General features: G+C 52.0%; 7 protein-coding genes across 7 annotated transcripts; 4 read left to right on the top strand and 3 right to left on the bottom strand.

The window, feature by feature from the left end:
* Nucleotides 1-315: 315 nt before the first annotated feature.
* COCSUDRAFT_54927 (VAMP-associated protein) lies at nucleotides 316-2174 on the top strand. Its single transcript, XM_005643059.1, has 3 exons — nucleotides 316-1116; nucleotides 1419-1540; nucleotides 1731-2174. Exons 1-2 carry the CDS (start codon nucleotides 466-468, stop codon nucleotides 1533-1535), a joined length of 768 nt encoding a protein of 255 aa, XP_005643116.1. The 5' UTR covers nucleotides 316-465; the 3' UTR covers nucleotides 1536-1540; nucleotides 1731-2174.
* A 53-nt stretch (nucleotides 2175-2227) lies between these two features.
* On the bottom strand, nucleotides 2228-4415 carry COCSUDRAFT_68269 (alpha/beta-hydrolase; the record flags this gene model as incomplete). The annotated part of the gene is made up of 6 exons (XM_005643058.1): nucleotides 2228-2429; nucleotides 2713-2886; nucleotides 3166-3276; nucleotides 3502-3634; nucleotides 3992-4098; nucleotides 4281-4415. The coding sequence occupies 6 exons, from the start codon at nucleotides 4413-4415 to the stop codon at nucleotides 2238-2240; spliced, it is 852 nt and encodes a 283-aa protein (XP_005643115.1). The 3' UTR covers nucleotides 2228-2237.
* A 1391-nt stretch (nucleotides 4416-5806) lies between these two features.
* On the top strand, nucleotides 5807-8835 carry COCSUDRAFT_68268 (DNase I-like protein; the record flags this gene model as incomplete). The annotated part of the gene is made up of 8 exons (XM_005643057.1): nucleotides 5807-5818; nucleotides 6096-6253; nucleotides 6440-6612; nucleotides 6787-6878; nucleotides 7060-7213; nucleotides 7572-7737; nucleotides 8136-8218; nucleotides 8332-8835. 8 exons carry the CDS (start codon nucleotides 5807-5809, stop codon nucleotides 8619-8621), a joined length of 1128 nt encoding a protein of 375 aa, XP_005643114.1. The 3' UTR covers nucleotides 8622-8835.
* A 233-nt stretch (nucleotides 8836-9068) lies between these two features.
* Nucleotides 9069-10911, bottom strand: COCSUDRAFT_60234 (DUF689-domain-containing protein; the record flags this gene model as incomplete). The annotated part of the gene is made up of 5 exons (XM_005643056.1): nucleotides 9069-9182; nucleotides 9511-9650; nucleotides 9973-10189; nucleotides 10412-10507; nucleotides 10741-10911. 5 exons carry the CDS (start codon nucleotides 10909-10911, stop codon nucleotides 9069-9071), a joined length of 738 nt encoding a protein of 245 aa, XP_005643113.1.
* Nucleotides 10912-11577: 666 nt separating this feature from the next.
* On the top strand, nucleotides 11578-12231 carry COCSUDRAFT_9085 (hypothetical protein; the record flags this gene model as incomplete). Its single annotated transcript, XM_005643055.1, has 2 exons — nucleotides 11578-11766; nucleotides 12073-12231. Coding segments are annotated over 2 exons (348 nt in total), but the record flags the coding sequence as incomplete, so codon positions are not given.
* A 568-nt stretch (nucleotides 12232-12799) lies between these two features.
* On the bottom strand, nucleotides 12800-13377 carry COCSUDRAFT_34518 (hypothetical protein). The gene has a single exon (XM_005643054.1). The coding sequence runs from the start codon at nucleotides 13112-13114 to the stop codon at nucleotides 12911-12913; it is 204 nt and encodes a 67-aa protein (XP_005643111.1). The 5' UTR covers nucleotides 13115-13377; the 3' UTR covers nucleotides 12800-12910.
* Nucleotides 13378-15136: 1759 nt separating this feature from the next.
* On the top strand, nucleotides 15137-21321 carry COCSUDRAFT_68267 (hypothetical protein; the record flags this gene model as incomplete). Its single annotated transcript, XM_005643053.1, has 13 exons — nucleotides 15137-15751; nucleotides 15978-16109; nucleotides 16346-16492; nucleotides 16794-16967; nucleotides 17169-17259; nucleotides 17394-17541; nucleotides 17817-18023; nucleotides 18310-18410; nucleotides 18653-18711; nucleotides 19497-19599; nucleotides 19937-20075; nucleotides 20540-20734; nucleotides 21041-21321. The coding sequence occupies exons 1-13, from the start codon at nucleotides 15549-15551 to the stop codon at nucleotides 21319-21321; spliced, it is 1980 nt and encodes a 659-aa protein (XP_005643110.1). The 5' UTR covers nucleotides 15137-15548.
* Nucleotides 21322-21721: the final 400 nt, after the last annotated feature.

The following is a 21721-nucleotide window of genomic DNA, read 5'->3' as shown; positions in this document are numbered from 1 at the left end:
TCGTCAAAATAACACCAAAGCAATAAGAAGCAAGCTTGCTTTGCTCATGACGTACAGTACCAACCTGAGTGGATGTTGAGAGTCATTGAAAGCTAGTCAGACCGCAGGTGTCTGCTAAGATGTCCGCCTTGGATGAAATTGGAGTGTCTATGTAGTAAAGCTGTAAGCATGCGATTGCAGGAGCTCTCGCTGGGATGCAAACAAAGCATGAGCTGCTTCAATCTTGCTTGAAAGCGTTGAGCGTTTCCTCATCACCTCATCCAAGACGCCCTGCTGATGAATCGTACTTGGAAAATTGCAATGCGGGCCGCATATGTGGGTCCAATTTGGCCAAAAGTGTTTTGTTGGGACTCCCTTGTACTCCCTGAAGAACATTACTGAGCCCAGTACTTTATCAAGGCAGTTTTCTGTGTTGTTGACAAGGCCATCAGAAGTAGCAAAAGGCCCAGGAGAAGCATTTCCAGCATGGCAGACTCGAAGGGCATCAATGCGTCAGACCTCAGCATTCAGCCAACAGAACTCAAGTTCCGCTTCGAGCTGCGCAAGAACATTCCAGTGACCCTGTCCCTGCACAACCCTGGACAGGAGAAAGTGGCCTTCAAAGTGAAGACAACCTCGCCCAAAAAGTACTGCGTGCGGCCCAGCAGCGGAGTGGTTGAGCCAGGCGCCACCAAGGATGTGCAGGTCATCATGCAGGCTCAGCGAGAGTACCCGCCAACTCTGGCAGATTGCAAGGACAAGTTCCTGGTGCAGACAGTGAAGGTGTCGCCCAAGGTGTCCGAGATCACCCCAGAGCTCTTCGATGGCGCCAACAGCAGCATCAAGCAGTCAAAGCTGCGTGTGATCCTCGTGGGGCCCCCGAAGCCACCCAGTCCCGTGCCAGAGGGTGTCGAGGAGGAGACAGCACCATCGCCTGGGGGCAACGCCTTCCCCTCCGACAACGGCGAGCGGCCCACAGAGACGACAACAGCCGCAGGCATAATCCCCTCACGGGCTCAGGACAGCAAGGAGCTGGCGATAATCACCCAGGAGCGCAACAAGCTGCGGGAACAGCTCAACAAGGTGGAGAAAGACAAATCAGACATCAAGAAGCGACTCGATCTACTGCAGTTGCAGGTGCGATTCTTTGTAGTTGCATGCCACTTTTCGTAGTTTCTAACGGTAACACAGTAGATCCTGACAAGGTTGTGACTTTGTTGAGGTCCTGTGCACCTTCATCTGGGTTCTGGGTTCAGTGATCAGGAGCGTCCTTGTTGCACTGGAGCTGTATGGTACTTGCTTTTGCAACAAACTTGGAGTTATGGTTGTGACCAACGTGTCGGATGTGGAATTCCGAAAAAGTGTGCAGAAGATCAAGGATCTGACCTTCAGATGGCCTTCTTGAAGATCACCAACGATTCTGATTTGATATCGAGCAGGCGGAGGGCAGGCCGCGTGGAGATCTGGCACAGAAGTCTCTGATAAGCGGACCCTACACCCTGGTGCACCTTCTCATCGTGGCGCTGATTACTTTCTTCTTGGGACACTACCTCTGAGACTGGTGCGTCCAGACTCCATCTTACAAACTCCGCTGCATGTAGTGCCATGTCATGATTGGAAGTTTGCATGCCTGTGTGTTTCTTTGCACCAGTTCCATGCACCAAGCCCTCGAGAACGAAGCAATCAAGATTATCCAGGACTAAGCTTACTGTGGTCCTTTCCCTGACGCAAAGGCCATACGCTATGTGCAGATGTCTTCAGCTGTGGAGGATAACATGGCTTAAGGACGATATCTGAAGGGATGGAGTTGGGGAGTAGACGTTGAGTTGTCAGGCAAATAGATGCTCAACAGCAGGGCCGGAGCTGTGCATATTGGTGTGGATGCATGTGTGTGACGGAAAAAGGGACCGCACTTTCGATATTCCATCCGAAATAAGACACGAGGGAGCTCATGGATTGAGTTGCCTCAGTGCCCTGCCAAATGCTCTGCAAGCAGTACTATGGTACGCATGATACAGTCATTGGATATCCTGATTTACCTGGTTGAGATGCGTTGCATGTCAAAGATTGTGTAGGTTGTCAGTAACCTTTAAGCAATGATAAGAGGCTACTACACAGTTTCTGCTGGGCTGTTATAAAAGTAGAGGTCAAGTCCTGCTGTGGATATCGGCTACCGGGCTTAATCTCAAGCATTCAATGCTGACTGTGACATTATCGATGTTGCCTCACAGTAATTGAACTACAGTTTCTTGGCATCATCACATTACACTTGCCAGTTGCACCGCTTTCTGCTCAGGTCTGCAATCCTGCTCTGCATACATACGTTCCACAAAGGCGATCAGGTCTTGCTGAAATTGCACAGGGCACTCATCCATAGGCACATGGCCACAGACTGGATAGACTGTCATCTGTGTGCCTCCCTGCTGCCGCTGCTCCAGCAAGGCGTTGACCTGTGCATGATGTCACGGAACATAGTTCAACACGCAATACAACTCTGAACACAAATGGTGACAGTGATCGCGCAAGACAGCTCACTTTACATGCGCCTTTGATCTTGCTTACCAGTGTACTCGTAATCCTAACACGTTCCGAGCGCCAGCAAAAGCACATGGGTTCAGAGCGTACTTGCACTCAAGCCATCCTAGGATCCCGCTGATTCAAGAAGGTCTGCTCTTAAGGGACAGATCTAGATAACAAGTCAGGGGACAAATCCAGACACTATGAGGAGCGCACCTCCTTGGCAGTCTTCAGCAGAAATGTGTCATCCTCGCCAATGATGATGTGGACAGGGACAGTGATGGTGTCATAGGGGAAGCTGCTGGGGAAGCTCATGGTACGCATGCTCAGCAGAGCCCCCCTGTCCCAGTTGTGGCTGCGCATGGGCTTCAGATAGCCGTCTATGGCATCCTGCAGCAGAAGGATTACCATCGTCACCACGACATAAGGACTGCGCCTTCTTGGCATCTGCATGTGCAAAGGCGGTAGCGCCGCGAATTCGGAAACAATGGGGGCTTGTTTGGGTGTCCGATTGGGAGCCGGATGGCGCCCATTCAAGCCCAAAGAACCCACATTCGAGCCGGAGATGTGATCAAACCAAGCCGGAATGCCCCTACTGTTGATGGACGTGTTCAGAATTAATGACTGAGGAGTGCTGGTGTGTCGTGTTGAGAGACTGGGCTGGAGTACCTGCACAGCCTCTGGGCTTTGCCGGGTGAGCATCTTCAAATTTCCCTGCGCCACAGAGGCGGCCTGCTTCCTGTAGCTCCTCCTGATATAGTGCAAGCCAGGCCCATCCATCTGCACATCCAGTAAAAATTCAGGCACATATGAGAGCAGATCACAGGTGCTATCACCATTGTGAAGTGCTGACTATTGGAACTGGGGGATTTAAAATCCTGCACGTGCACCTGCTAAGGTCTGCAGCGCAAGAGGGAGTGCGGCCTGTTCCCAAGAATGACTGACTCTTCTGCACTTCATGGCTTGTGTCTCGAAGCAATCCTCGATGCCACAGAAACAGCACACCTGCAGGATTGCACGCATGGCGGCGAGCCTGATTTGGCGTCCAAGGCCGCCGCGCCGAGACCAGCTGTTTTCTGGGTTGTTGGTGGGCACCGCCGGAGCCACCAGCACCAAGCCTGCCACCTTCTCAGGCGCCCTGCACAATCACAAGAGCAGGCTCCCATCTTTATCGGCTGAGGCAGAAAAAGAGGAAAAGAAGAAGAAGAAGAAGAAGTACAGATCATTGCAAACTCTGAATTAAGGTGGATGGCACACTTGTGACACTGCTTTTGGCCAGGACTTCAAGATTATCTTGGCACCCGTTGATACATGCAGACAGTGCGAGCACCACGTTTAGTGAGAAGAGGCTGCCTCACAAATTCAAGCAGTATGTGTTGTCAGTACAGACATCTCCTGGCGGCAGTTATAACCAAGCGCGTTTGGGAAGATCGTCCTTCTGGGCAATTCCAGCCCAAATACCGAGCCAAGAAGCAATGCATGCAGGAGCTATCACCTTCTATACAGCTCCAGAGCAGTTGCGCCTCCGGCAGAGTGCCCCACGACCACTGCCTGCTGTACGCCAAGCTTCTCTAAAAGCCCTGCTGCCAGCCTGGCGCCACCCTGTCAGCAGACCAGTGATGTCAGCATGTGCTTTCTAGTCGACAACCTGCTTGTAACTGCGTATGCAGCTGCACAAGATGTAGACTCTGACAAGAGCATAGCTGCTGTGGGGAGCCCGCGCATGCGAAGCCAGCTGTACTTCATTTGTGCATCGGTTGTGTGCCAGGTGCAAGCAGCCATACCTGCGTGCTGTAAGGGCTCTGTGCGTCCCCTCCTTCCCATGACAGTGGCCTCTCTGTCAGTCCAAAGGGTGGGCGATCAAACGCTATCACCCGACAACCCCCTGCTGATGCGCAGGCCCTACTCACCGGCTCCATGACAGACCTCCTGAAAGACACGGCATCTACTTATTTAGAAGCTGCACTTTGCTACAGTGCAGCCTTTTTGAGGAGATCAAGGCACATCATTATCAAGTGCAAAGGCGCGCGCTCCCTTGTGAAATGGAATCTTCATATTTCATTCCAAAAATACTGGTCATATACCCATGATCATCCTTACTAATTCTGGAGATTACAAGGATAGGTGCTGCAACTTCTTCACACCAGTAAAAGTCACGAGAGCCGTTCGCAGGTGCAGGCAATGTTGCTTTGTCTTGTACTGACATACCAGCTGTATACAGATCCATTGAAGCCGTGCAGCAGCAGGACAGCTGGCGTCCCTGGATCTTGTGGACCTGTGTCCTTGTAGTGTAGATTCACACCATCAACTTCTATCCAGCACGAGTCAGCGTCTCCAAGCTGCTGAGGGGGCACTGTGTCCTGCAGAGGCTCCGGAGGGCCCAAGATGAAGGGCTGGACAAGATCGTTCACCCATGGTAGCGTCTCCTTGCGCACCTGAACAGTGCCAGTACGCAGACTGCAGGCCTCCCAACCAAACCGTTGCATGCCTTTGCATGAGTCTACTGAAGTGATTGCTAGCGTACAGAAGGAACACTCTTATCAGCAACGACTTTAATTGCTCGGTTCCGTCAAGCTCCTTCACAAGGAGCCTACCTGCTCTGCTATTGAAGCTATGAGATTTTGATTTGTCGCTCCTCTCCTGGACTGGGATCTGTGAAAAGATTAAAGAAGCTGTTTTAATATCAACTGCGATCGATTCACATGAGGAGTAAAAAGTACAAGCTGGCTGTGACGTGTTGATCTCGAATCACATTCCGTGCCAACCAACTGACGAATAAAGACAAATGTGGCTGGGTAGCACCTTCCGACACTATTCTTTGCAGCACAATGAACCATCAGACTCCTCCTGTGCGGGTAGTGAAGAGCGTCTGTTCCTCGGGACAGCTGTAAGGTTGAGATGCCGCATTGAAGAGAAGTACAATGAAGGAGCATTTCAGTTGACAGAGGGTGTCCTCTATACAGTGAAACAATAATTCTTTATGAGATCATAGTCTCTTAATGAATTGCTCTCTGCGCACATCTGTCGAACTCGGCAAGCCCACGTCTTCGTCCTGCTGGTCCGAGGACTATTTTGGCTCCCTCAGATTGACATGCATGTCTTAAGATGAAAGTATTGCGTCGCTGGGGTGCTTGTTGTTTTTATATTTTGGATGGTAAAGATGTGATGGAATTTTTTGAGTGCAGGCCAGGCTGCACCAGAAGTTTGCATATAGGATGCCAGCATTCAGGACCTTCTTTAGACTATTTTTATTGCCTTGTGTCTTCTAATTCTGACGATGTGAGAACTGCAGGCATCGTTGAGTTCTAATATGCTGATCAAGGTCCTGACTTTCAATATCTGGGGCCTCTGGCTCGTGTCCAAGGAAAGATCACGTCGAGTTAGGCAAGCCATGCTTCTCCTCCCTGCAAGCCAGTCTTCCAGTAAAATCAAAAATGAACAATTCTTGATCCGTGCTCTGACAATTCGCATCCTCTCCAGGCTTATTGGGGAGCATCTACAGAAGGCTGATCTGGTGTAGTACTTCCTCAGGCACTGCAACATTTGCAGCAACTTGGCCAAAACATGGAGTGTAATTTTGGTTGGATGATTCTGTGCAGGACGTCGTGCTGCTGCAAGAAGTCTTTGTCAGGGATGACATCGAGACATTCACTACCCTGGCAGCGCAAGGCGGCCTGCAGCATGCGCAGTACTTTGACAGCGGTTATCTGGGCGGCGAGCTCCTCATCCTCTCCAGATTTCCCATCACCTACACCAGGTGCTGCAACCTACGCTGCCACATGCATGCATCCACCTCCCCTCCACTTGCCGGGATTGCCCAGTTTACAGCCTCAAGCATGTCCACTCCAAGGGTGTCTACCCTGCCCGCGACAACTCTGTGTACTTGGAATGCAGACAAGGGCTTGATTCACATTCCAAGACAGCTGTGGATGGCTGGTGACAGGTACCACCAATACACTGCGAGCGGGTCTCCTGTGAGCGTGTGGGAAGGGGACTTCTATGCAGGCAAAGGGGTTGCCATGGCCTGCCTGACCACGCCCTGTGGCCCGCTGCATGTCTACAACACCCACACCTGCGCCAACTACAACCATGCATTCCGACACAGTGACGTGGCAGGTGTGCTTTTAACCACCTCCTGATGCTGCTGTACCAGCCATGGACAAACCCTTTGATGTGATGTGAGTGCCTGCGCAGTTCTGGGATGCTTATCTTGTCAGGCTGCTGTGGACGGTTGATGCATGAGCGCCTCAAGGAAGCATGCAAGTTTAATGTGATGCTGTTGTGTGGCAGGAGGTCTTGAGCTGCCGTCAGATCACAACTTCCCAGTCAGGCTGGTGCAGTTTTTGGAGCTGGCCTACTTCATTGCCGCCCACAGCTCCAAGGTCTGTATATCTGTTCTGCTTTCTGAGAAATGCATGTTGCCCTTCCATGCATGGCACACATGAATTCAGCTACTGAGTAAATAAAGACATACTTGGAGATGAGTCTTTGCCAGTTTTGTCGTTGGCAACGGTCGTTTGTAAAGCCACGTTGCAACAACCCTTGTCAAATGCATGCGTGCAGGGAATTGCGCCAGTGATCCTGGGGGGCGATCTGAACTGCGGTCCAAATGACATGGAGGTTGTCATGCTGCGTTCCCTACTTCCTCAGCTGCAGGATTCATGGCCTGCCCTGCACCCTGACGACCCGGGCAACACATCCAACTATGACCTCCCAGGTTAGCACAGCACACCTGCACGCTGCAGGACTTTGGCTTCCAAACATCCAAAACAGATCCAAAATGGATTGATATCTCATGCCTTGGATACTGAAGAGGTTTGTACCAGATTCTCATGGCTTCAAATCTAGCCATTTAGGCATCCGAGCAGGGGCTGAATGGATTGACTCCTCATGCCTCTCAGAATTCACGCACAAGGATCAGAGGAAATGATGAAAGTTTCTTATTTTTTCATGCATCTCAGACTTGGCATATCAACGTCCGAACAGATGCTAAGGATTAGGATTTCTCATTCTACTAGCATGCAGAATTGCGTTCGTAAAATCTAAAGGGCTGCATTGGGGATGGCATGCTGCAGGTCATCTTAGGAAGGATCCGCCCAAGAGGATAGACTTCCTGATGAGCTCGCTTGAGCCTGTCTCGGCTGAGCTGGCGATGGGCAAAACAGCAGGTGGCATGCGCTACTCTGACCACCTAGGCGTGCAGACTGTCTTTGAATACAATGCCACCACTCAGCAGAAAAGGTACTTCTAGGCCCTCCCTGTGTCCACTGGGTGCCTGCAGGGAACACCCGGGGACTTGGCCTCCGCTCCAAGTAGAAAATATTTTGTGACTTGATCACGCCGTAGTTCGTAGAGTGTGCGGCACTCTACGTACAACTATTCAAATCTCACATATATGAATATGGAGAGCAATAATCCAGGTGTTGCTTGACATACCTAGTCCTTAAGGACTGGAAAACGTGTAATAATATTATAAAATTATAATATGTGAATGCACGTCCACTTCCAGGGCAGTGGCAGAGCAGTTGTGCCCCTGAAAGCTGGAAAGCGCAGTATGCTCTGCAAATTCTCTCAGGTATTGTGTCCTAATGTGGTGCCTCTGGGTGAGATCTTGCTTTCTGGTGCTCTTTGTGTGACAGGTTTGATGTCGACCCGGGATTGACAGACCGCATTGCTTCACACAGTCCACTCTTCAAGCTGGCACAAGAGAAGCTCTCCCAAGGTGAGCATCCTGCTGAGCCCTTCAATTAATTGCCCTGAACTTTATTGCGGCTATTTTGGAGACGTGCCATAACGTGCTCCATTCTCTGCTGACTTGCCAATGCTGACATGCAGGCGACCAAGGCCTTGTGGCAGCAGCGCGCATCTGCACCTGCATTGCAGCGGTGTGCTGTGCACCCCTGCTGCTTGCATGCCTCACAGTGGGAATATGGCTGGCAGCGGCAGATGAGAGCGTTGCAGGGGAGATAACGCTGATGTGCGTGGCTGTGTGTGCTGCACTGGTTCTGCCATTTATCCTGGCAGTCAGTGTGGCTTTCCAGGGGGCTGCGTCAGCGATGCGCATGCATGCCAATGGGATCCAAGTGACCTTGAAGGCCGTGGGGTCATGCTTGGCATCTTCATGATATCTGGAATAACTGAAGCCAACCGGCAATTGCCGAATGTCTTGAAAAACTGTTGAATGAAGGAATATTGGATATTGAAATCTGTGACCTAGCTCACAAGAAGAAGCATGTACATCTTGGGAGCTAAATTGCGCCTAATTATAGGCCTTAATGCGATTATATTTGCAAGTTGCTGCACGATTGCCTTGAAAGTAAACCCATATGGAGGAGTGCCAGACAAATCACCAGCATTGCAGATTACATTCTTTTGCCTTTGCCACATCTGTGCACTGACGACGTCCATCTCAACATGGGCAATTTGTCGACACATGTAAAGCATTGCATGTCAAGCGTGAAGCAGACGCAGACGCAGACCAGTTTGAGCAAAAAACTTTGAAGAGGTCATGTATTCAAATTCTATACTCAATCAGGGCCACACAGCTATCATGTACAAGCAGGCAGTGATGCTCAGGCATCTGCTGTGAGGAAGTCCGAGGGCAGCTCAATCTTCTGGCCCATCTCAAACTTGGGCAGGCCCCGGTAGGGGCAGCTTGCGCAGCGGAATGCGTCTCCCATGCCACACTGCACAAGCCACAACGACACTTAGACGCAGTTCCCCTCAGGCTCACAGATCCCGATATACTAGGCAGAATTGGCTCCATGCACGCAACTAAATCAAACCCACCGAGCCGCTCCACCACACGATCACACAATCCGGCCCAAAGGCACTCTATCGACGCACACCCCCTGCAATGTCCGTGAGTCATGCTAAAAAAAGCCCCAGTATGTGCTGCTGTGTCTCATTCCACCAAATTTCTTGAGAACGCATAACAAGCACTGCGGGAGTTTCAGTGGCCTAGTGCTGAGCACAGGAAACATAAGAGCAAAGGGGTTCAGAGATGTGACTCACGCTGCCGCAGGCCGACTGTGGGTTCTTGAGCATGTCGGCTGTGAGCTCGGCCTTGATGCCGGCAGCCTCGGCCTCGGCGCGGCCGCAACTGCAGTCCGCGCACGCCTTCTTACTAGCGCCCGCCTCGCAATCCCCCACCGCTGCATCACAAGCATCCTAGCATGACTTCACGTGCACAAGAATGCTGCGATCTCTCCGACTTTAAAAGCACGAGCAAAAAAGGAGGAAGCCTCTGTCTTGTACGCCAGAAGCTCGTGCTTAAAACAATGTGTTGTTGACGACGGCGACACTTGCTTACTTGCCACACTTCAGCTGCAGCGCCATTGCAGAACAAGAAATGGAAGCACCAGCCCCAAATCAAGTGGAAAATCGTCACGAGGTAACACCAAAGCAACTTAATTTCAATTTTCCCAGACCAATCCAAACTTCAGAAGTGCATCAAAGAAGGAAAAAAGCTCTCACCAGGGACCTCCGGCCTCTTCAGGTCCTCTTCTGTGAGCAGCTCATCATCGTCTAGCAACTCTTCTTCCTCCTCATCGGCTGCCAGGCTCCAAACTGCGCGCTTGGGCGGCTGCTGCGCTGCAGGCGCCGGTGCAGGAGCTGCTGCGGCCCTGAGCTTGCTGCTGCGCGGCAGCGCTGTGCTGGCGCCCGTCTCCCAGTCTGGCTTGCGCGCTGTGCACTGCAAGTAGAATACAACAATGAGTTCATCGTTAAAAATAACCATTTTACCTTTCCGCTTGCTGATCAAGTATTTTGAGGTGAGACAGCACCTTCTGACCACACTGCAACACACTATTTAACAGCTCTGTGAGCTGGGGCAGAGATGGAGATGTCAGAACACTAGAGAGTAACTCCTGCAAGCAGAACATGGTAAGTTGGAACAGGTGTGGTGAAGGCTCACCGCGCAGAGCTCTCCCTGGCCAGACAGAGTGGCTTCGCTATCTGCTATGTCTGTGAATCCCGCCAGCAGGAGGTTCTTGTTCAGGCTAGCAGCACCCTGCACAAAATGGACAACGAAATTAACTGTCAAAATATGAGAAAAGTTGGCAACAGAGGTCCCCAGAAGCCATTTGGGCTCATCGCCCTGAGAAACAACCTCACGTAAAGGATCCTTCAGTCACACACCTTCGGTTCTTGTAGCCTCAGGGAGCCACCAGGTCGCAGTGCCGTCAAGAGAAGACCAAGTAGCGCGATGCTATGGTGGCCTGAAGCCTGTGAGAGGGACACTACTGTGTTGAAGACGCCCTGTGCTAAGGCTGACTTGCTGAGGCTGCCAGAGGCAGTGATCACAGACACCGCATCCAGCGACAGATCAAGGGAAATCAATATCTGCTGCACATCAGTGCCATTGAACACGGGTCTGTCTGTAACGACCAAAGCGCGCTCTGGGATGGACTTCATCTGTGTAATGTTTCCACACACCGACAGGTGCGGCGTCGAGAAAGCAGAGGATGGTTAATGATGTGTACTTCGTAAAATGTATACCCAGCAATGGCCAGTGGATCCTCTTGTATTGTGAAGCAAAGGGAGCTTCTGGAGTGCCAGGAGGACAGAGGGTTTGGTAGGGTTCTTCGTCATCAGTTTCTATCCAATCTCAGATTTGACCAGCTCGATCGAACAAACACGACCCTTGTAAATTGTTTTTCTAGTCCTCCTTGCTGACTGCACGTGTGTCCATCAATAAGTCCAGTACAACACGACCTTGAGATCTGCCTTACAGCAAATTCTGCATAGTCGCCCGTCCTTGACACAATGATCCTGGTTGAGCAGCATCAGTGCTATGGGATATATTCATCGTCTTGCCTACTTTTGAGGTGGAGACAGGCAGGCAATTTCGCAGCATCGAGGCCATGCTGTCGACGAGAGTTGGCGGTGGTGACCTGCCAGAAGAAGGGATTTGGTACACCTGCAAAAAATGCCAACAAGGTACACAATCGACCAAGAGGTTTCACGCAGCAGGGTGCACGGAGTTCTGCATGCATGCACCTCTTCAGCATCCTGGCGACTTTCAACCTGACCACCTGAGGGCCTCTTTTGTGGTGAATGCAGCCAAAGAAGGCGGTTGTCCAGCAGGAGACGGCTTCAAGGCAGCCGCTACAGGTCGATGCAGTGTGGGAAGAGCAGCCATCTGCAAGCACTTCTGACGAGGAAGTGCCAGAAGAGATCTCTGCGCGCATCCTGCGCCGCATCATCATATTCTCTGGCATTCCCACCTTCACAGGCTTCCTCAGCCTGCCTTTGTTCTACTACCTGAAGGTGTTGGAGGCCCTGCGATTTCCTGCCATTGGTCAGCTTCCCCTGCAGCCTTAGTTATGGGGATATCTGCATGCATGGCTCGCCGGCATGTCCAAGATGCCAGGGCTCCAGTCTCAACCACGCAAGGGTACCATCACAGCATTCAGCAAGCTACTGTAAATTTACATACCGTAGCTAGAGCTGGTTGGTGATCTGCAAAGCTTACGATGACCTGCTGCCTGTAGATGTCCTGCTGCAGACGACTCATATTTTTGTGCCAGTGGATGGTTCATAATTCCAGCTTTTGAGGGGTGCATTCTGGTGCAGGTGGTACAGCATTGGGATATACCAACATATGCAGTGTATCTGGCCTCATTCTGCACATTTGGGGTGGGCATCCTGGGTATTTCTTATGGAGCCATCTCCTCCAGCTGGTCAGCAGCAGAAGGCAGCAAATTGGGCATAGAGCAATTCAAACAGAATCTGCCGATTGCCATGGATCGATTGCGGGGGAGATGACATTGCTGTGCACGTCATGCATGCAGCTTGCACGCGCGTCATTGTTCACGTGTCTACTGGGTGCTGGTTGATAAATGACCGCAATTGTGACAAAACTTTGAAAGTTTGCAAAGGACCGGCTGCAAAGGACCGAAAGCGACCAAGGACTAAATTACACTTCAAAGCCACTGCCCTGTAAAACGGTGAAAACCAGGTGTCCTTCCATGTAATGTGCTTTTTCCCCGCCTTGTTCTGAGAGTCTCCAACTTGGACACTCCATCTCTGGAATGCTGGAGTGGTATTGCTTGCTGTAGCCACTTCTGAATAACATATTACCTATATACTTTAGTAGGTACTCGGTCATGCGCGCAAGCAGCAAAACGAGCTTCGTTGCTGACTACTATGCTACTGGAGAGCACATTCCATGATCAAGTGTAAGAATCCTGTCAGGAGTTGGTACCATACACAACTTGTATACAGTACGTACTGCGCATGAATATCAATGCATTAATGAACAGCCACTGCCGCTGACCTCCTCAAGCCCAAGAGTTTCGCTCACCAAGAAAGAAATGTTGCCCCATTGTACCCTGACACTCGATTTTCCCAGTCTGTCCCAAGCAGTCAGGGCATTCACCACAGCTATAAATATGCGTCAGCTCAAATACTTTCATAACTGTGGCACCACCGGCACTGGCCATTGCGTCGACAGCAAGCCACCCAAAGAACCCATTGTAACCCTTGCATACTTCCTTGCCATGAGCAAGCATTGCCTGAGTAAAGTTCTTGATAGCCGACGTAGTAGATGCCGGTGACTCCCCACGGAAACAGTACAGCTTAGCCCACTCCATGGTCTTGGCAGTGGCTGCAGCATTCTCAAATGACAGACCTAACCATCTGGACCCAGGGTTGGCCATCCCCTCCGGATTCCGGAGGGGATAGGCTTCAAATTTCGGGTGTCAGGGATTTTTCCGGGGACTACCGGAAAAATTTGGAGCGAAGCGACAAATTTTCCGGAACGTGCCCCGAAGTGATCTCGACCTAAAGTCGGGATAGCCCCGACAAACATCGGGCAATGAGGGGCCAATCTCAGGGGTGTGCGTCATTTTGCAGGATACATCAGGCACGAGTGCAGCTTATTGCAGGGAGTATCCCTAGATGCAGGCCTGACGTTCTTTGCAAATTGGGCTTATGTAAGAATTAGCAAAAATTGACTAAGTTCCCCATCCACAAAATCTGAGGGAAGCATGCGAATGACTTCAGATGTTTAGGATGATGAGGTATCCTCAGATGTTGACCAAGCTGAGGAATTTTTGAGGTAGTGCTAGGTGAGGTGCCCAGTGTCCCAGAAGATGAGGCTTTCCTCAGAGAATGGGCAGAGTAGACAGGAGCTTCACTTGTAAGTAATGAACAGTGAAAAGAACTGACACAACCAAAATTTTGCAGCCCCGAGACAATTTCCTGGACTCTCAGGGCAGCCCCGAGACAAATGCAGGCGACTTTGAAAAATCTCGGGGCGCAGCCCCGAGATTTTTCAGCAAGAGTCCAGGCCCCCCCAACCAATTTTCAATGACCTGGCCATCCCTGTCTGGACCACACATTGAGCTTGCGCAATGCCAGATGGCTTGGAATGGTGACATGGAGGTTCATGGAACCTGAGGACAAGGCCCCCAATTGTGCAAAGATTGGACCCAGGAAAGATACAGGAGTCCCAGAATTGCCCACATTGCTCCCTCTGAATTGCAGTGAGGTGCAGCTTTTGGCGCACATGAGATTCTCCAGCCACTGCAAATTGCAGTGCCGCGAACACGGCATTGTCCGACAACACGCCCCCAAGTTTTAAAGCTTTCTGATCGCCACCACGTTATTCCACTGACATGCAGATCACAGCTTGGAGGCAGCGAAATGGCTACAAACTGCACATACACTAGGCTGACTCTCACCAAACTTGGCATGTGTGTTGCATCAAAGCATGCATGCGGCTTCAGAGAATTTTCTGGAGGCGTGTTCCTTGCCAGCCGCAAGGTGCGCAGGTTCTGCATATGGGTGATGCTGTGCAGCTGCGCGTCACAGAGCTTCTCCTCCGATGTGATGATCAGATGGTGCAAAAAAAGCAGCGGTGGCAGTGTCAGCTGGCCTGACATCGTATACAGATTCACAAACCTCAATCTGCTGCACTGCATGACTATGCCGAACAGTTCATCAATGCTGGGCTCTGGCAGCTCCGCTCACGATGCAAGAGTGATGCTTTGCGCCTCTCGTGAAGCGCTCATTCCCTTTGCAGATAGTTTCTGCACCCAAGCTTGCAATTGCTCTGGATCACTTGGCCATAGCACCAGCTTTACCATTTCTGCATTGCCCCAACGCCACAAGTCCCACTGAAATTGGTTGAAAGCTTCGATGGTAAAGTCCATTTTTTGAGGCAGCATCTTGCTGAATGCTCGGCACGTGCAGGCTGCTTGGGCAAGCTCGTTCGTGTCAAGGTGCCCCAGAGCTCGGAAGGCAAGTCACGACTCCCCTTGGCCATTCTAGCACTGTTGGAAAGATAAATGTGATCTTTAGGGCATCATGGCGTTAAACAGCCCAAGCAAGCAAATGCAGACTCTTGCAGAAATAATATTAATAGACAGGATGAAAGCAGCGCACAACCTTGGAGTGGCCGTCGTTTCGCGCACGTATCCTCTTGGAGCGGACATCGCCGTTCTATGTGACATTAACCAGGAACTTTCACCGAGTATGAGCGGAAAAGACGCGCTGCTGCCAATAATGAGAATGTTGCTGCAGGTTCGATATACTACCTCCCTAGGTCTGCTAATTTGTGGGGTCTTCAGACCCTTGATTTAGGGTTTTGATTGAGATAGCCAAGACCAGGAAACTCTTATGCTGCTTGGGTACAAAGGATCCTACGCCCCTCTCAAAACACTGTGTCAACTCGAGACGTACTTGTACCGTCCCGCACCAGGAAGACAGGTGAGGGAACAGCAGTCAGCTTGCAAGATCTTTTCTACAATGGGCCTCCTCGAGAGTGCTTAAGTACCCTGTACGTCTGAGTGCCAAGGCCTATTGGCAGTCATCACATAACTTTATCAGAAAGACTGCGAGATGTAGGGGACAGAAATCTGCAGTGTGAGCAGCACAGTCACGCGACTGCAGAACAGCCAGCTTGTTTCCTAGGATCCAAGTCTCCTGAACCTTGACATTGTACATTCAAAAAGACGATGTGTCAGGCAGCTGGAGCTCCGTGAGTCTGTGCTCGACGACATTTTCCAGAAGGAGAGTTGATCACATCCATACCTGGGGTTAGGCAGATGAGAGGAGGCAAAAGGCGACGTTCGCCTCCGCCGCCTGGAAGAAGAGGCGAAGACAGGCGCATGGGTGGGGGAGCGCCCTATCCGCCCCAGGGCTATCGGGATCGGAGACCAAGGAGCACCTCTCCAGAGCCACGCTATCGCAGATCTCCGCCGCCCTACAACAAGCGCTATCGCCGTGAGGACGATGCATACGATCGCTTGTAAGGCTTCTAATGTGCATCTTTTGGTCAGGGTCATGGCAGCATGTGTGACTGTATTGTTGGATACTCACCCATTGATTAGCATGCCAGAATATAACTTTTTTGTTAGCATTATGCATGCGCATGTATCATGTTAAGGGCAATTTGCGGCAGTGGTAGAAAATTGCTACTAACATTGCAACCATGCTGCTGGTTTTAACGGGCTTGGATAAATGTGCATGTGCAGCCCCCCTGGTGCCAGAGGCCCAGACCAGTTCAGCGACAGGCGGGGCCCATACCGGGAGCGCTTTGAGGAGGAGCCTTACGGCGGGCGGCCACCCTACGGCCGCAGATTCCCCTCCCCACCACCGGCAAAGACGTGCGCACCAACCTTCACATGCATCCCCAGCCTGATTTCAGTATTTGCCTTTCATCAAGTCCCAGGCTAGCATGCACACGGATACACACCTTGTTCACATGAGGCCTTGCTGAATGTCCCCTTCAAATTAGGAGATATTTATGTAAGGTGACAAGAACAGGAATTTTTCTTATTCCTGCTAAACTTGACATGAAGAAAGGTTTGAGTTGACTTGAAAAAGGGTTTTGTGCTGGCAGGGGCCCGATGTCATACAAGGAGTTCATGATGCGGCTGTCGGATGATGTGACGCCGGAGGACGCTCAGGTGGAGTACCAGAAGTACTTGGCACAGTACTGGGGCTCCGAGACGCGCGCCGAGTTCCAGCAGAAGCAGAACCTGGACTGGTGCGCCGCCCGGCCTTAGTTCACCTGTTGTCAGCTAGCTGACTCAAGATCTGGTGACAGGCATGGGCCCAGTTGTTTGCCTTTTAAAATTCGTATTTCTTTAGGCCAGATGCTGCTGTAACATAAAGCTTGGTCAGATGTCGGCTGATTCAAACTTGGTCTCATCACAGTAGAATGCTCTGCTATTCTGTAAAGTGAGGGTTGTAGATCTTGTCAACTTCTCCAATTCCAGGGTCGCTACTCCCAGAGCAGCTCGACTACAGGAGTGTCTGCATCTGATGATGTGCATTGCATGTGGCAGGATGCGTAAGAAGTACGACCCCCGGCAGCTGATGGTGGCGCTAGAGCAGCGCAACACCGATGCGCAGGCGGCCGCCGAGGCCTTTGGAGAGGCCCTGGCTGAGGGCAAGCTGGACCCTGCCTCGCCCTCCTTCCACCAGGGGACAGGGGAAGGGGCAGCTGCCGATGTGCAGAAGTGAGCGAGAGCCTCCTGCTCCTCGTCTGCCATTGCCTTTTGTGGTACATGGGTAAAATGTGACATTCACAAGTGTCATGGGAGCTTGAGTGTGGGCTGGAAATGCGGAGGGAGGGGAGGGGATCCGAGAGGGGAGGTGATAACTGCACACAGTGCTGGCACGGGATGGCCGAATATTTAGCTGTGTCTGTCTCTGTGCAGCGGCCATGCGGACGGCTCTGCTGAGAAGGAGAGCGCTGCTGATGGGGCCAAAGAGGGAGATGACAAAGAACTGGACGCAGAGACGAGCTCGGTGTGTAGCACACCATTCAAGCTTTGCCATGTCCATTCCATGAGGCAGCTGACACCCCAATCCAATGAGGAGTGTCCACATGGACAGATCTGCACTTGAAGGAGGTTGAATTACTTCTGTAAAATTGTGCGCAGTCAGCGGTGCCTGGGGCCGGTTGGAAGGCTGCCAGGGTGGAGGCTGATCTGGCGCTCAGCAAGGAGCTCATGCTGAAGCTGGACGCAGAGAAGGGCATCGAGAGCAACCCCCTGGAGGCCCAGGCTACCGCCGCAGAGCCTGCCAAAGGTGACGCCCTAATTCAGTAATACATTAAAAATTGTTGCCAGACCTTCGTGCATGTGACTCCAGTAACATGCGCGTGGTGTCCGAGGGTATTTATGTCTTTCTCTTTTCTCATTCCGGCAAAATTTTGCGCGAGCACGTTTGAAGCCAACAGAAGGCGTTGACCTCACGTAAGTGCGGGTTTTTGCCGGAGTGAGAGAAAGTACCAAGGTTCATGCATCATGCGTGGCACAGAGCTCACCATTATGCTGACTTAAGGAGAGTTGTGTGGTGTGCAGAGGGCGAGGTGGGTGAGGAGGCTGCCACAAAGGGATATGAGGAGCAGGTGGGGCAGCTGGACCTGCAGCTGACGTACCTGTGGCGGGTGCACAGCCTTGATTACTACGGCGGCGCTGAGCTGCAGGACCCCGCTGATGTCAGCGCTGCCAAGCGCACTCTTCGAGGGCCCCGCCCCGAGGAGGGCGAGCAGCCTGACGAGGCTGAAGGTGGGGCCCCACAAGCGTGCAGTGTACCTGCATGCGTATACTATATAGTAAGACACAGAGCGCTCAAATTGCTCTGACCGAGGGATTCCATTCTTCGGTGTGGGGCTAGTTTTGGACCTGTCATGACGGTCTTTGGAGAGAATTGCCAATTCACACGCGCAGGCATGTCCCTAAGGAGAAGTTTTGTAAGCAATGTGCTCAACTTATACACGGGAAGGGCATCAAGGGAGTACAGCATCTGTGTTGGGAGGCGTCAGAGCAGTAAGAACATGGCTGGCACATGCAGAGGGCAAGGAGCTCAAGGCGCTGGAAGAGCAGGTGGATGCTGTGTGGAAGAAGCGGCTGACAGCAGGGGATCCTGTGGAGGCCTACCTGCAGAGAGACAAGGTGAGAAATCTGGTTCCTTCCTGTGTTGAAAATTCATTGCAGAAGAATGCATACATGGGGATCAGTCTAGATCGCAGGACATCCCCTCACATGACCAAAAGGCAGGATGCTTTGGGAGGTTGTAGAGCTGAGGAGAGTTGTCATAGTGGGTTCAAGGCACGGCAACGTTGCCCTGGCACCTGCAGCCGAAAAGATCCAGCGCTCTGATGCTGATTGTGCAACCAAATGGATGTTGTTTGCAGGTGCAGAAGCTGGTGGAGGAGTGGGTTGAGGACCAGGTTCTGCAGATCGAGGAAAACAAGTGCGTCCCCTCAATCATGAGTTCATGCGTGTTTGGTTCTGCATTAATTGCCCTTTATATGTGATGAAATCGCCGTTGCCTCCGTTGCGAGTATACTGGCCAGGTTCTTTCAGCAAGGGGACAGCATGGCAAATGAACAGATGAGCGGTCTTTGTCTACGCACTCATTTGCAAGCAATGCTTTGGGAAATTTAGAAGTATCCATGACAGAAATGAAGACATGAAGCCTGTACAAAGAGCAGACAGCTATTCTCAGAAGAGGCCAAGTCATACAGCTATGCAGCAGCAGCTGATATGACAGCGCTTTGAAAAGCCCAGTGTGCCTTCTCAGTCTCGAAAGCAATCTTTTTTATGCAAAGTATTAGAAGAGCATGTTGCAGTCTCATTGATTAAAGGCAGTCTCATTGCCATGACGCCAAACAGTGCCGTATAGTATGATACTAGCTGCTTCATCATCTTGATCTAACATCAGCTGCGTCTTAACTTGCCAAGCCAGTGTATTTTCGTTGCGTGGCTTCTTGCGTTTGGTGAGCAAGCACATACACAGAGAGCGCAAGTGATAGGCAGCCACCTGGGCAGTGTGATATCAGAGAGAGAGAGAGGCAGCGCCATGGAGTCAGTCAGCGGGGAAGATCTCAGAGTTGGAAGCAATGGGTCGGCAGAGCCTGTATGGAGGCTTGCCTGGTCTGAACTCCGCTGCATTCTCGGTGAACCTTGCTCCGTAGTGGACTGGCACAACGTGCTCTCCTGAACAATCTATGTGCTCATGAAGACATGTGCGCGCAGATATGGGTGCAAGCTGAGCCAGAAGCTGTTTGTGGGGAAGGAGTATGTGCTCAAGCATATCCGCCTGAAGCACACTGCCGTACTGGAAGCACACCGTGAGAAGGTACAAGTCACACCCAAATGTTTTCTCCTCCCCCTCCATGCAGGCTCCTTTGTTGGCTGCCACTAGCCTGGGCGCTCAATCTTGCGCCTGTGTACATGCACTTGTGAGGTGCTTGGGACGTTGTGCTGGGCAAGATATGAGAAAAGGGCGCAGTTTCTCTTAAAGAAGTGTTTACGTCGAGGAACTATAGTGCTTGGAACCATGCAGAAGCAGAAATGTTAGATTGTTGCAGCGCAGTCTTGTAGCAGTTCCCTGAGTTGCTGCACAGGGGAAGAATATGACTAAAATGCACTGCTGACCTGGCGTGATTGCTGACCTGGCGTGTGGATTGGCGCAGATCTACGACCAGATCTACTACGAGAATTTCGAGAGCGACAAGAAGGAGCAGGAGGAGCGCGCCAGGGCCGAGGCAGAGCGCGCGCAGGCGGCCGCCTGGGCGGCCGGTGGGCCGCACTCCGGGCCGCCCGGCTTTGAGGGTGCGCAACGCCAGCATCTGCTGCTCACTCACCAGTTTTCCGCTTGCTGCATTGCTACTCTCTTCTTGCCGGACTCTGTTTTGCACACTGCTGCGCGTGGGCCGTGTCTGCGCAGCTGCTCGCTCGCCCCGTTTCTGCCTGCTGCACTGTTTCCCTCTTCTTGCTCGGGTACTTGACTTCTCATGTGATGCCACCGCATCGAAAGGCCAAGAGATCCTGCAGAGAGATGGTGGCAATGGGATTGTGGGGCTCCCTTCTTGCCTGGAGATTGTCTCTGGGGCAGTTCAGAGGTTGCCTGATGCTAGAATGTGCCCTGAAACCTGGAGGCAATTCTGTCAGCTGTGCCCTCAGCAGTGCAGCAGAACATCCAAGCGCACACAGAAATCCGTCTGCAAGACCATCCTCTGCATCAGGAGCTCTTCTGCCTGCTGTGATACCATCTTTACGTGTTTGGGGGTGTACAGGCGCAGGCTGGGAGGGTGAGGAAGGATTTGGAGGCTGGGGGGGCCGCGGGGGACCGATGGGCCGCGGTGGGAGGGGGGCCCCGGGGCTGCCATTCCCTCCCAACGGCAACGGCTTTGCCAGCCCCGACATGATGGGCGCCCCCGTCATGGGGGGCCCCGCCATCGGGCCTGGCCAGATGCTGGTGCTTGCTCCAGGTGCGACAGCCGCCTCCTGTCACACGTGCCCTTATCAGAATGGTAGTATTTATCATTGCAGCGTGATGCTGCACACCCTTGTGTGTTTCAGGATATGCTGTATGGCTCAATATGGGATGCATGTGCCATGTGGAAGCTAGTGAAGTTGGACATTTCTGTTTCATTGGCACTCTTCATGTAGAGGCACCTTGCAAACCTTGACACAGACGAGAATGCTTGCAGATAAGCTGTTACAACAGATGCCCCACAGCCAGGAGGAAATTGAGGAACAAATAAAATTTGAATGCCTGCCTGTCGCTGCCGCAGGTGCTGGGCCTCTGGGGCCGTTCATCACAGTGCCGATTCCAGAGGGGGGCGGCCCCGTGGCGATGGGGGGACCCTCCATGGGACCCCCCAGCGGTGGCGGCAGGGGCCCCGGCCGCGGTGGCAGGGGGCCCCCGCGGGGGGGACCCATGATGCGCGGTCGCGGCTACGGTGGCGGGCCGTCGGGTTACGGGGGCCCCATGGGGGGACCCCCACAGCGGGGCTACTATGACTTGGATGCCCCTGAGAACCAGCGGTCTGTACTGGACTATGGTGACCTCTAGGCATGCAAGAGAGCGTTGACTTGGACTTTTGCTACCATTGCATTTGATTTGCATACGTGCTGATGTGACTGCACAGCCAACATGGAAGGGCAGGAAGCCGCCAATGGTTAATTTTGTCATTGGATGCTTCCTTGGATCCGGGTGGGGATATACCCTTTGATGTGAGAACATTTTGTCTTGAAGGGCATGGAGCCTAGTTTTCTTTCCATCAGCAGAATTCACTGTGCTGTATGGATAAATTGGTGGACCCTGATGTTGTGTTGGCCTAATCTGACAGTAGCCCGGAGGGCATGTTTCTAGCACCTTTGTCACTCACTTGTGCAATTGCAAAAATATTACACACCTTTGCACCAGAGCCTTGTTCTGGAGAAAGGACATTGCAAATGACTTTCGTGGTCGC

This window comes from Coccomyxa subellipsoidea (genome assembly GCF_000258705.1).
Source record: "Coccomyxa subellipsoidea C-169, whole genome shotgun sequence".
Lineage (NCBI taxonomy): Eukaryota > Viridiplantae > Chlorophyta > Trebouxiophyceae > Coccomyxaceae > Coccomyxa > Coccomyxa subellipsoidea.
This window is presented reverse-complemented; position numbering and strand designations above follow the sequence as displayed.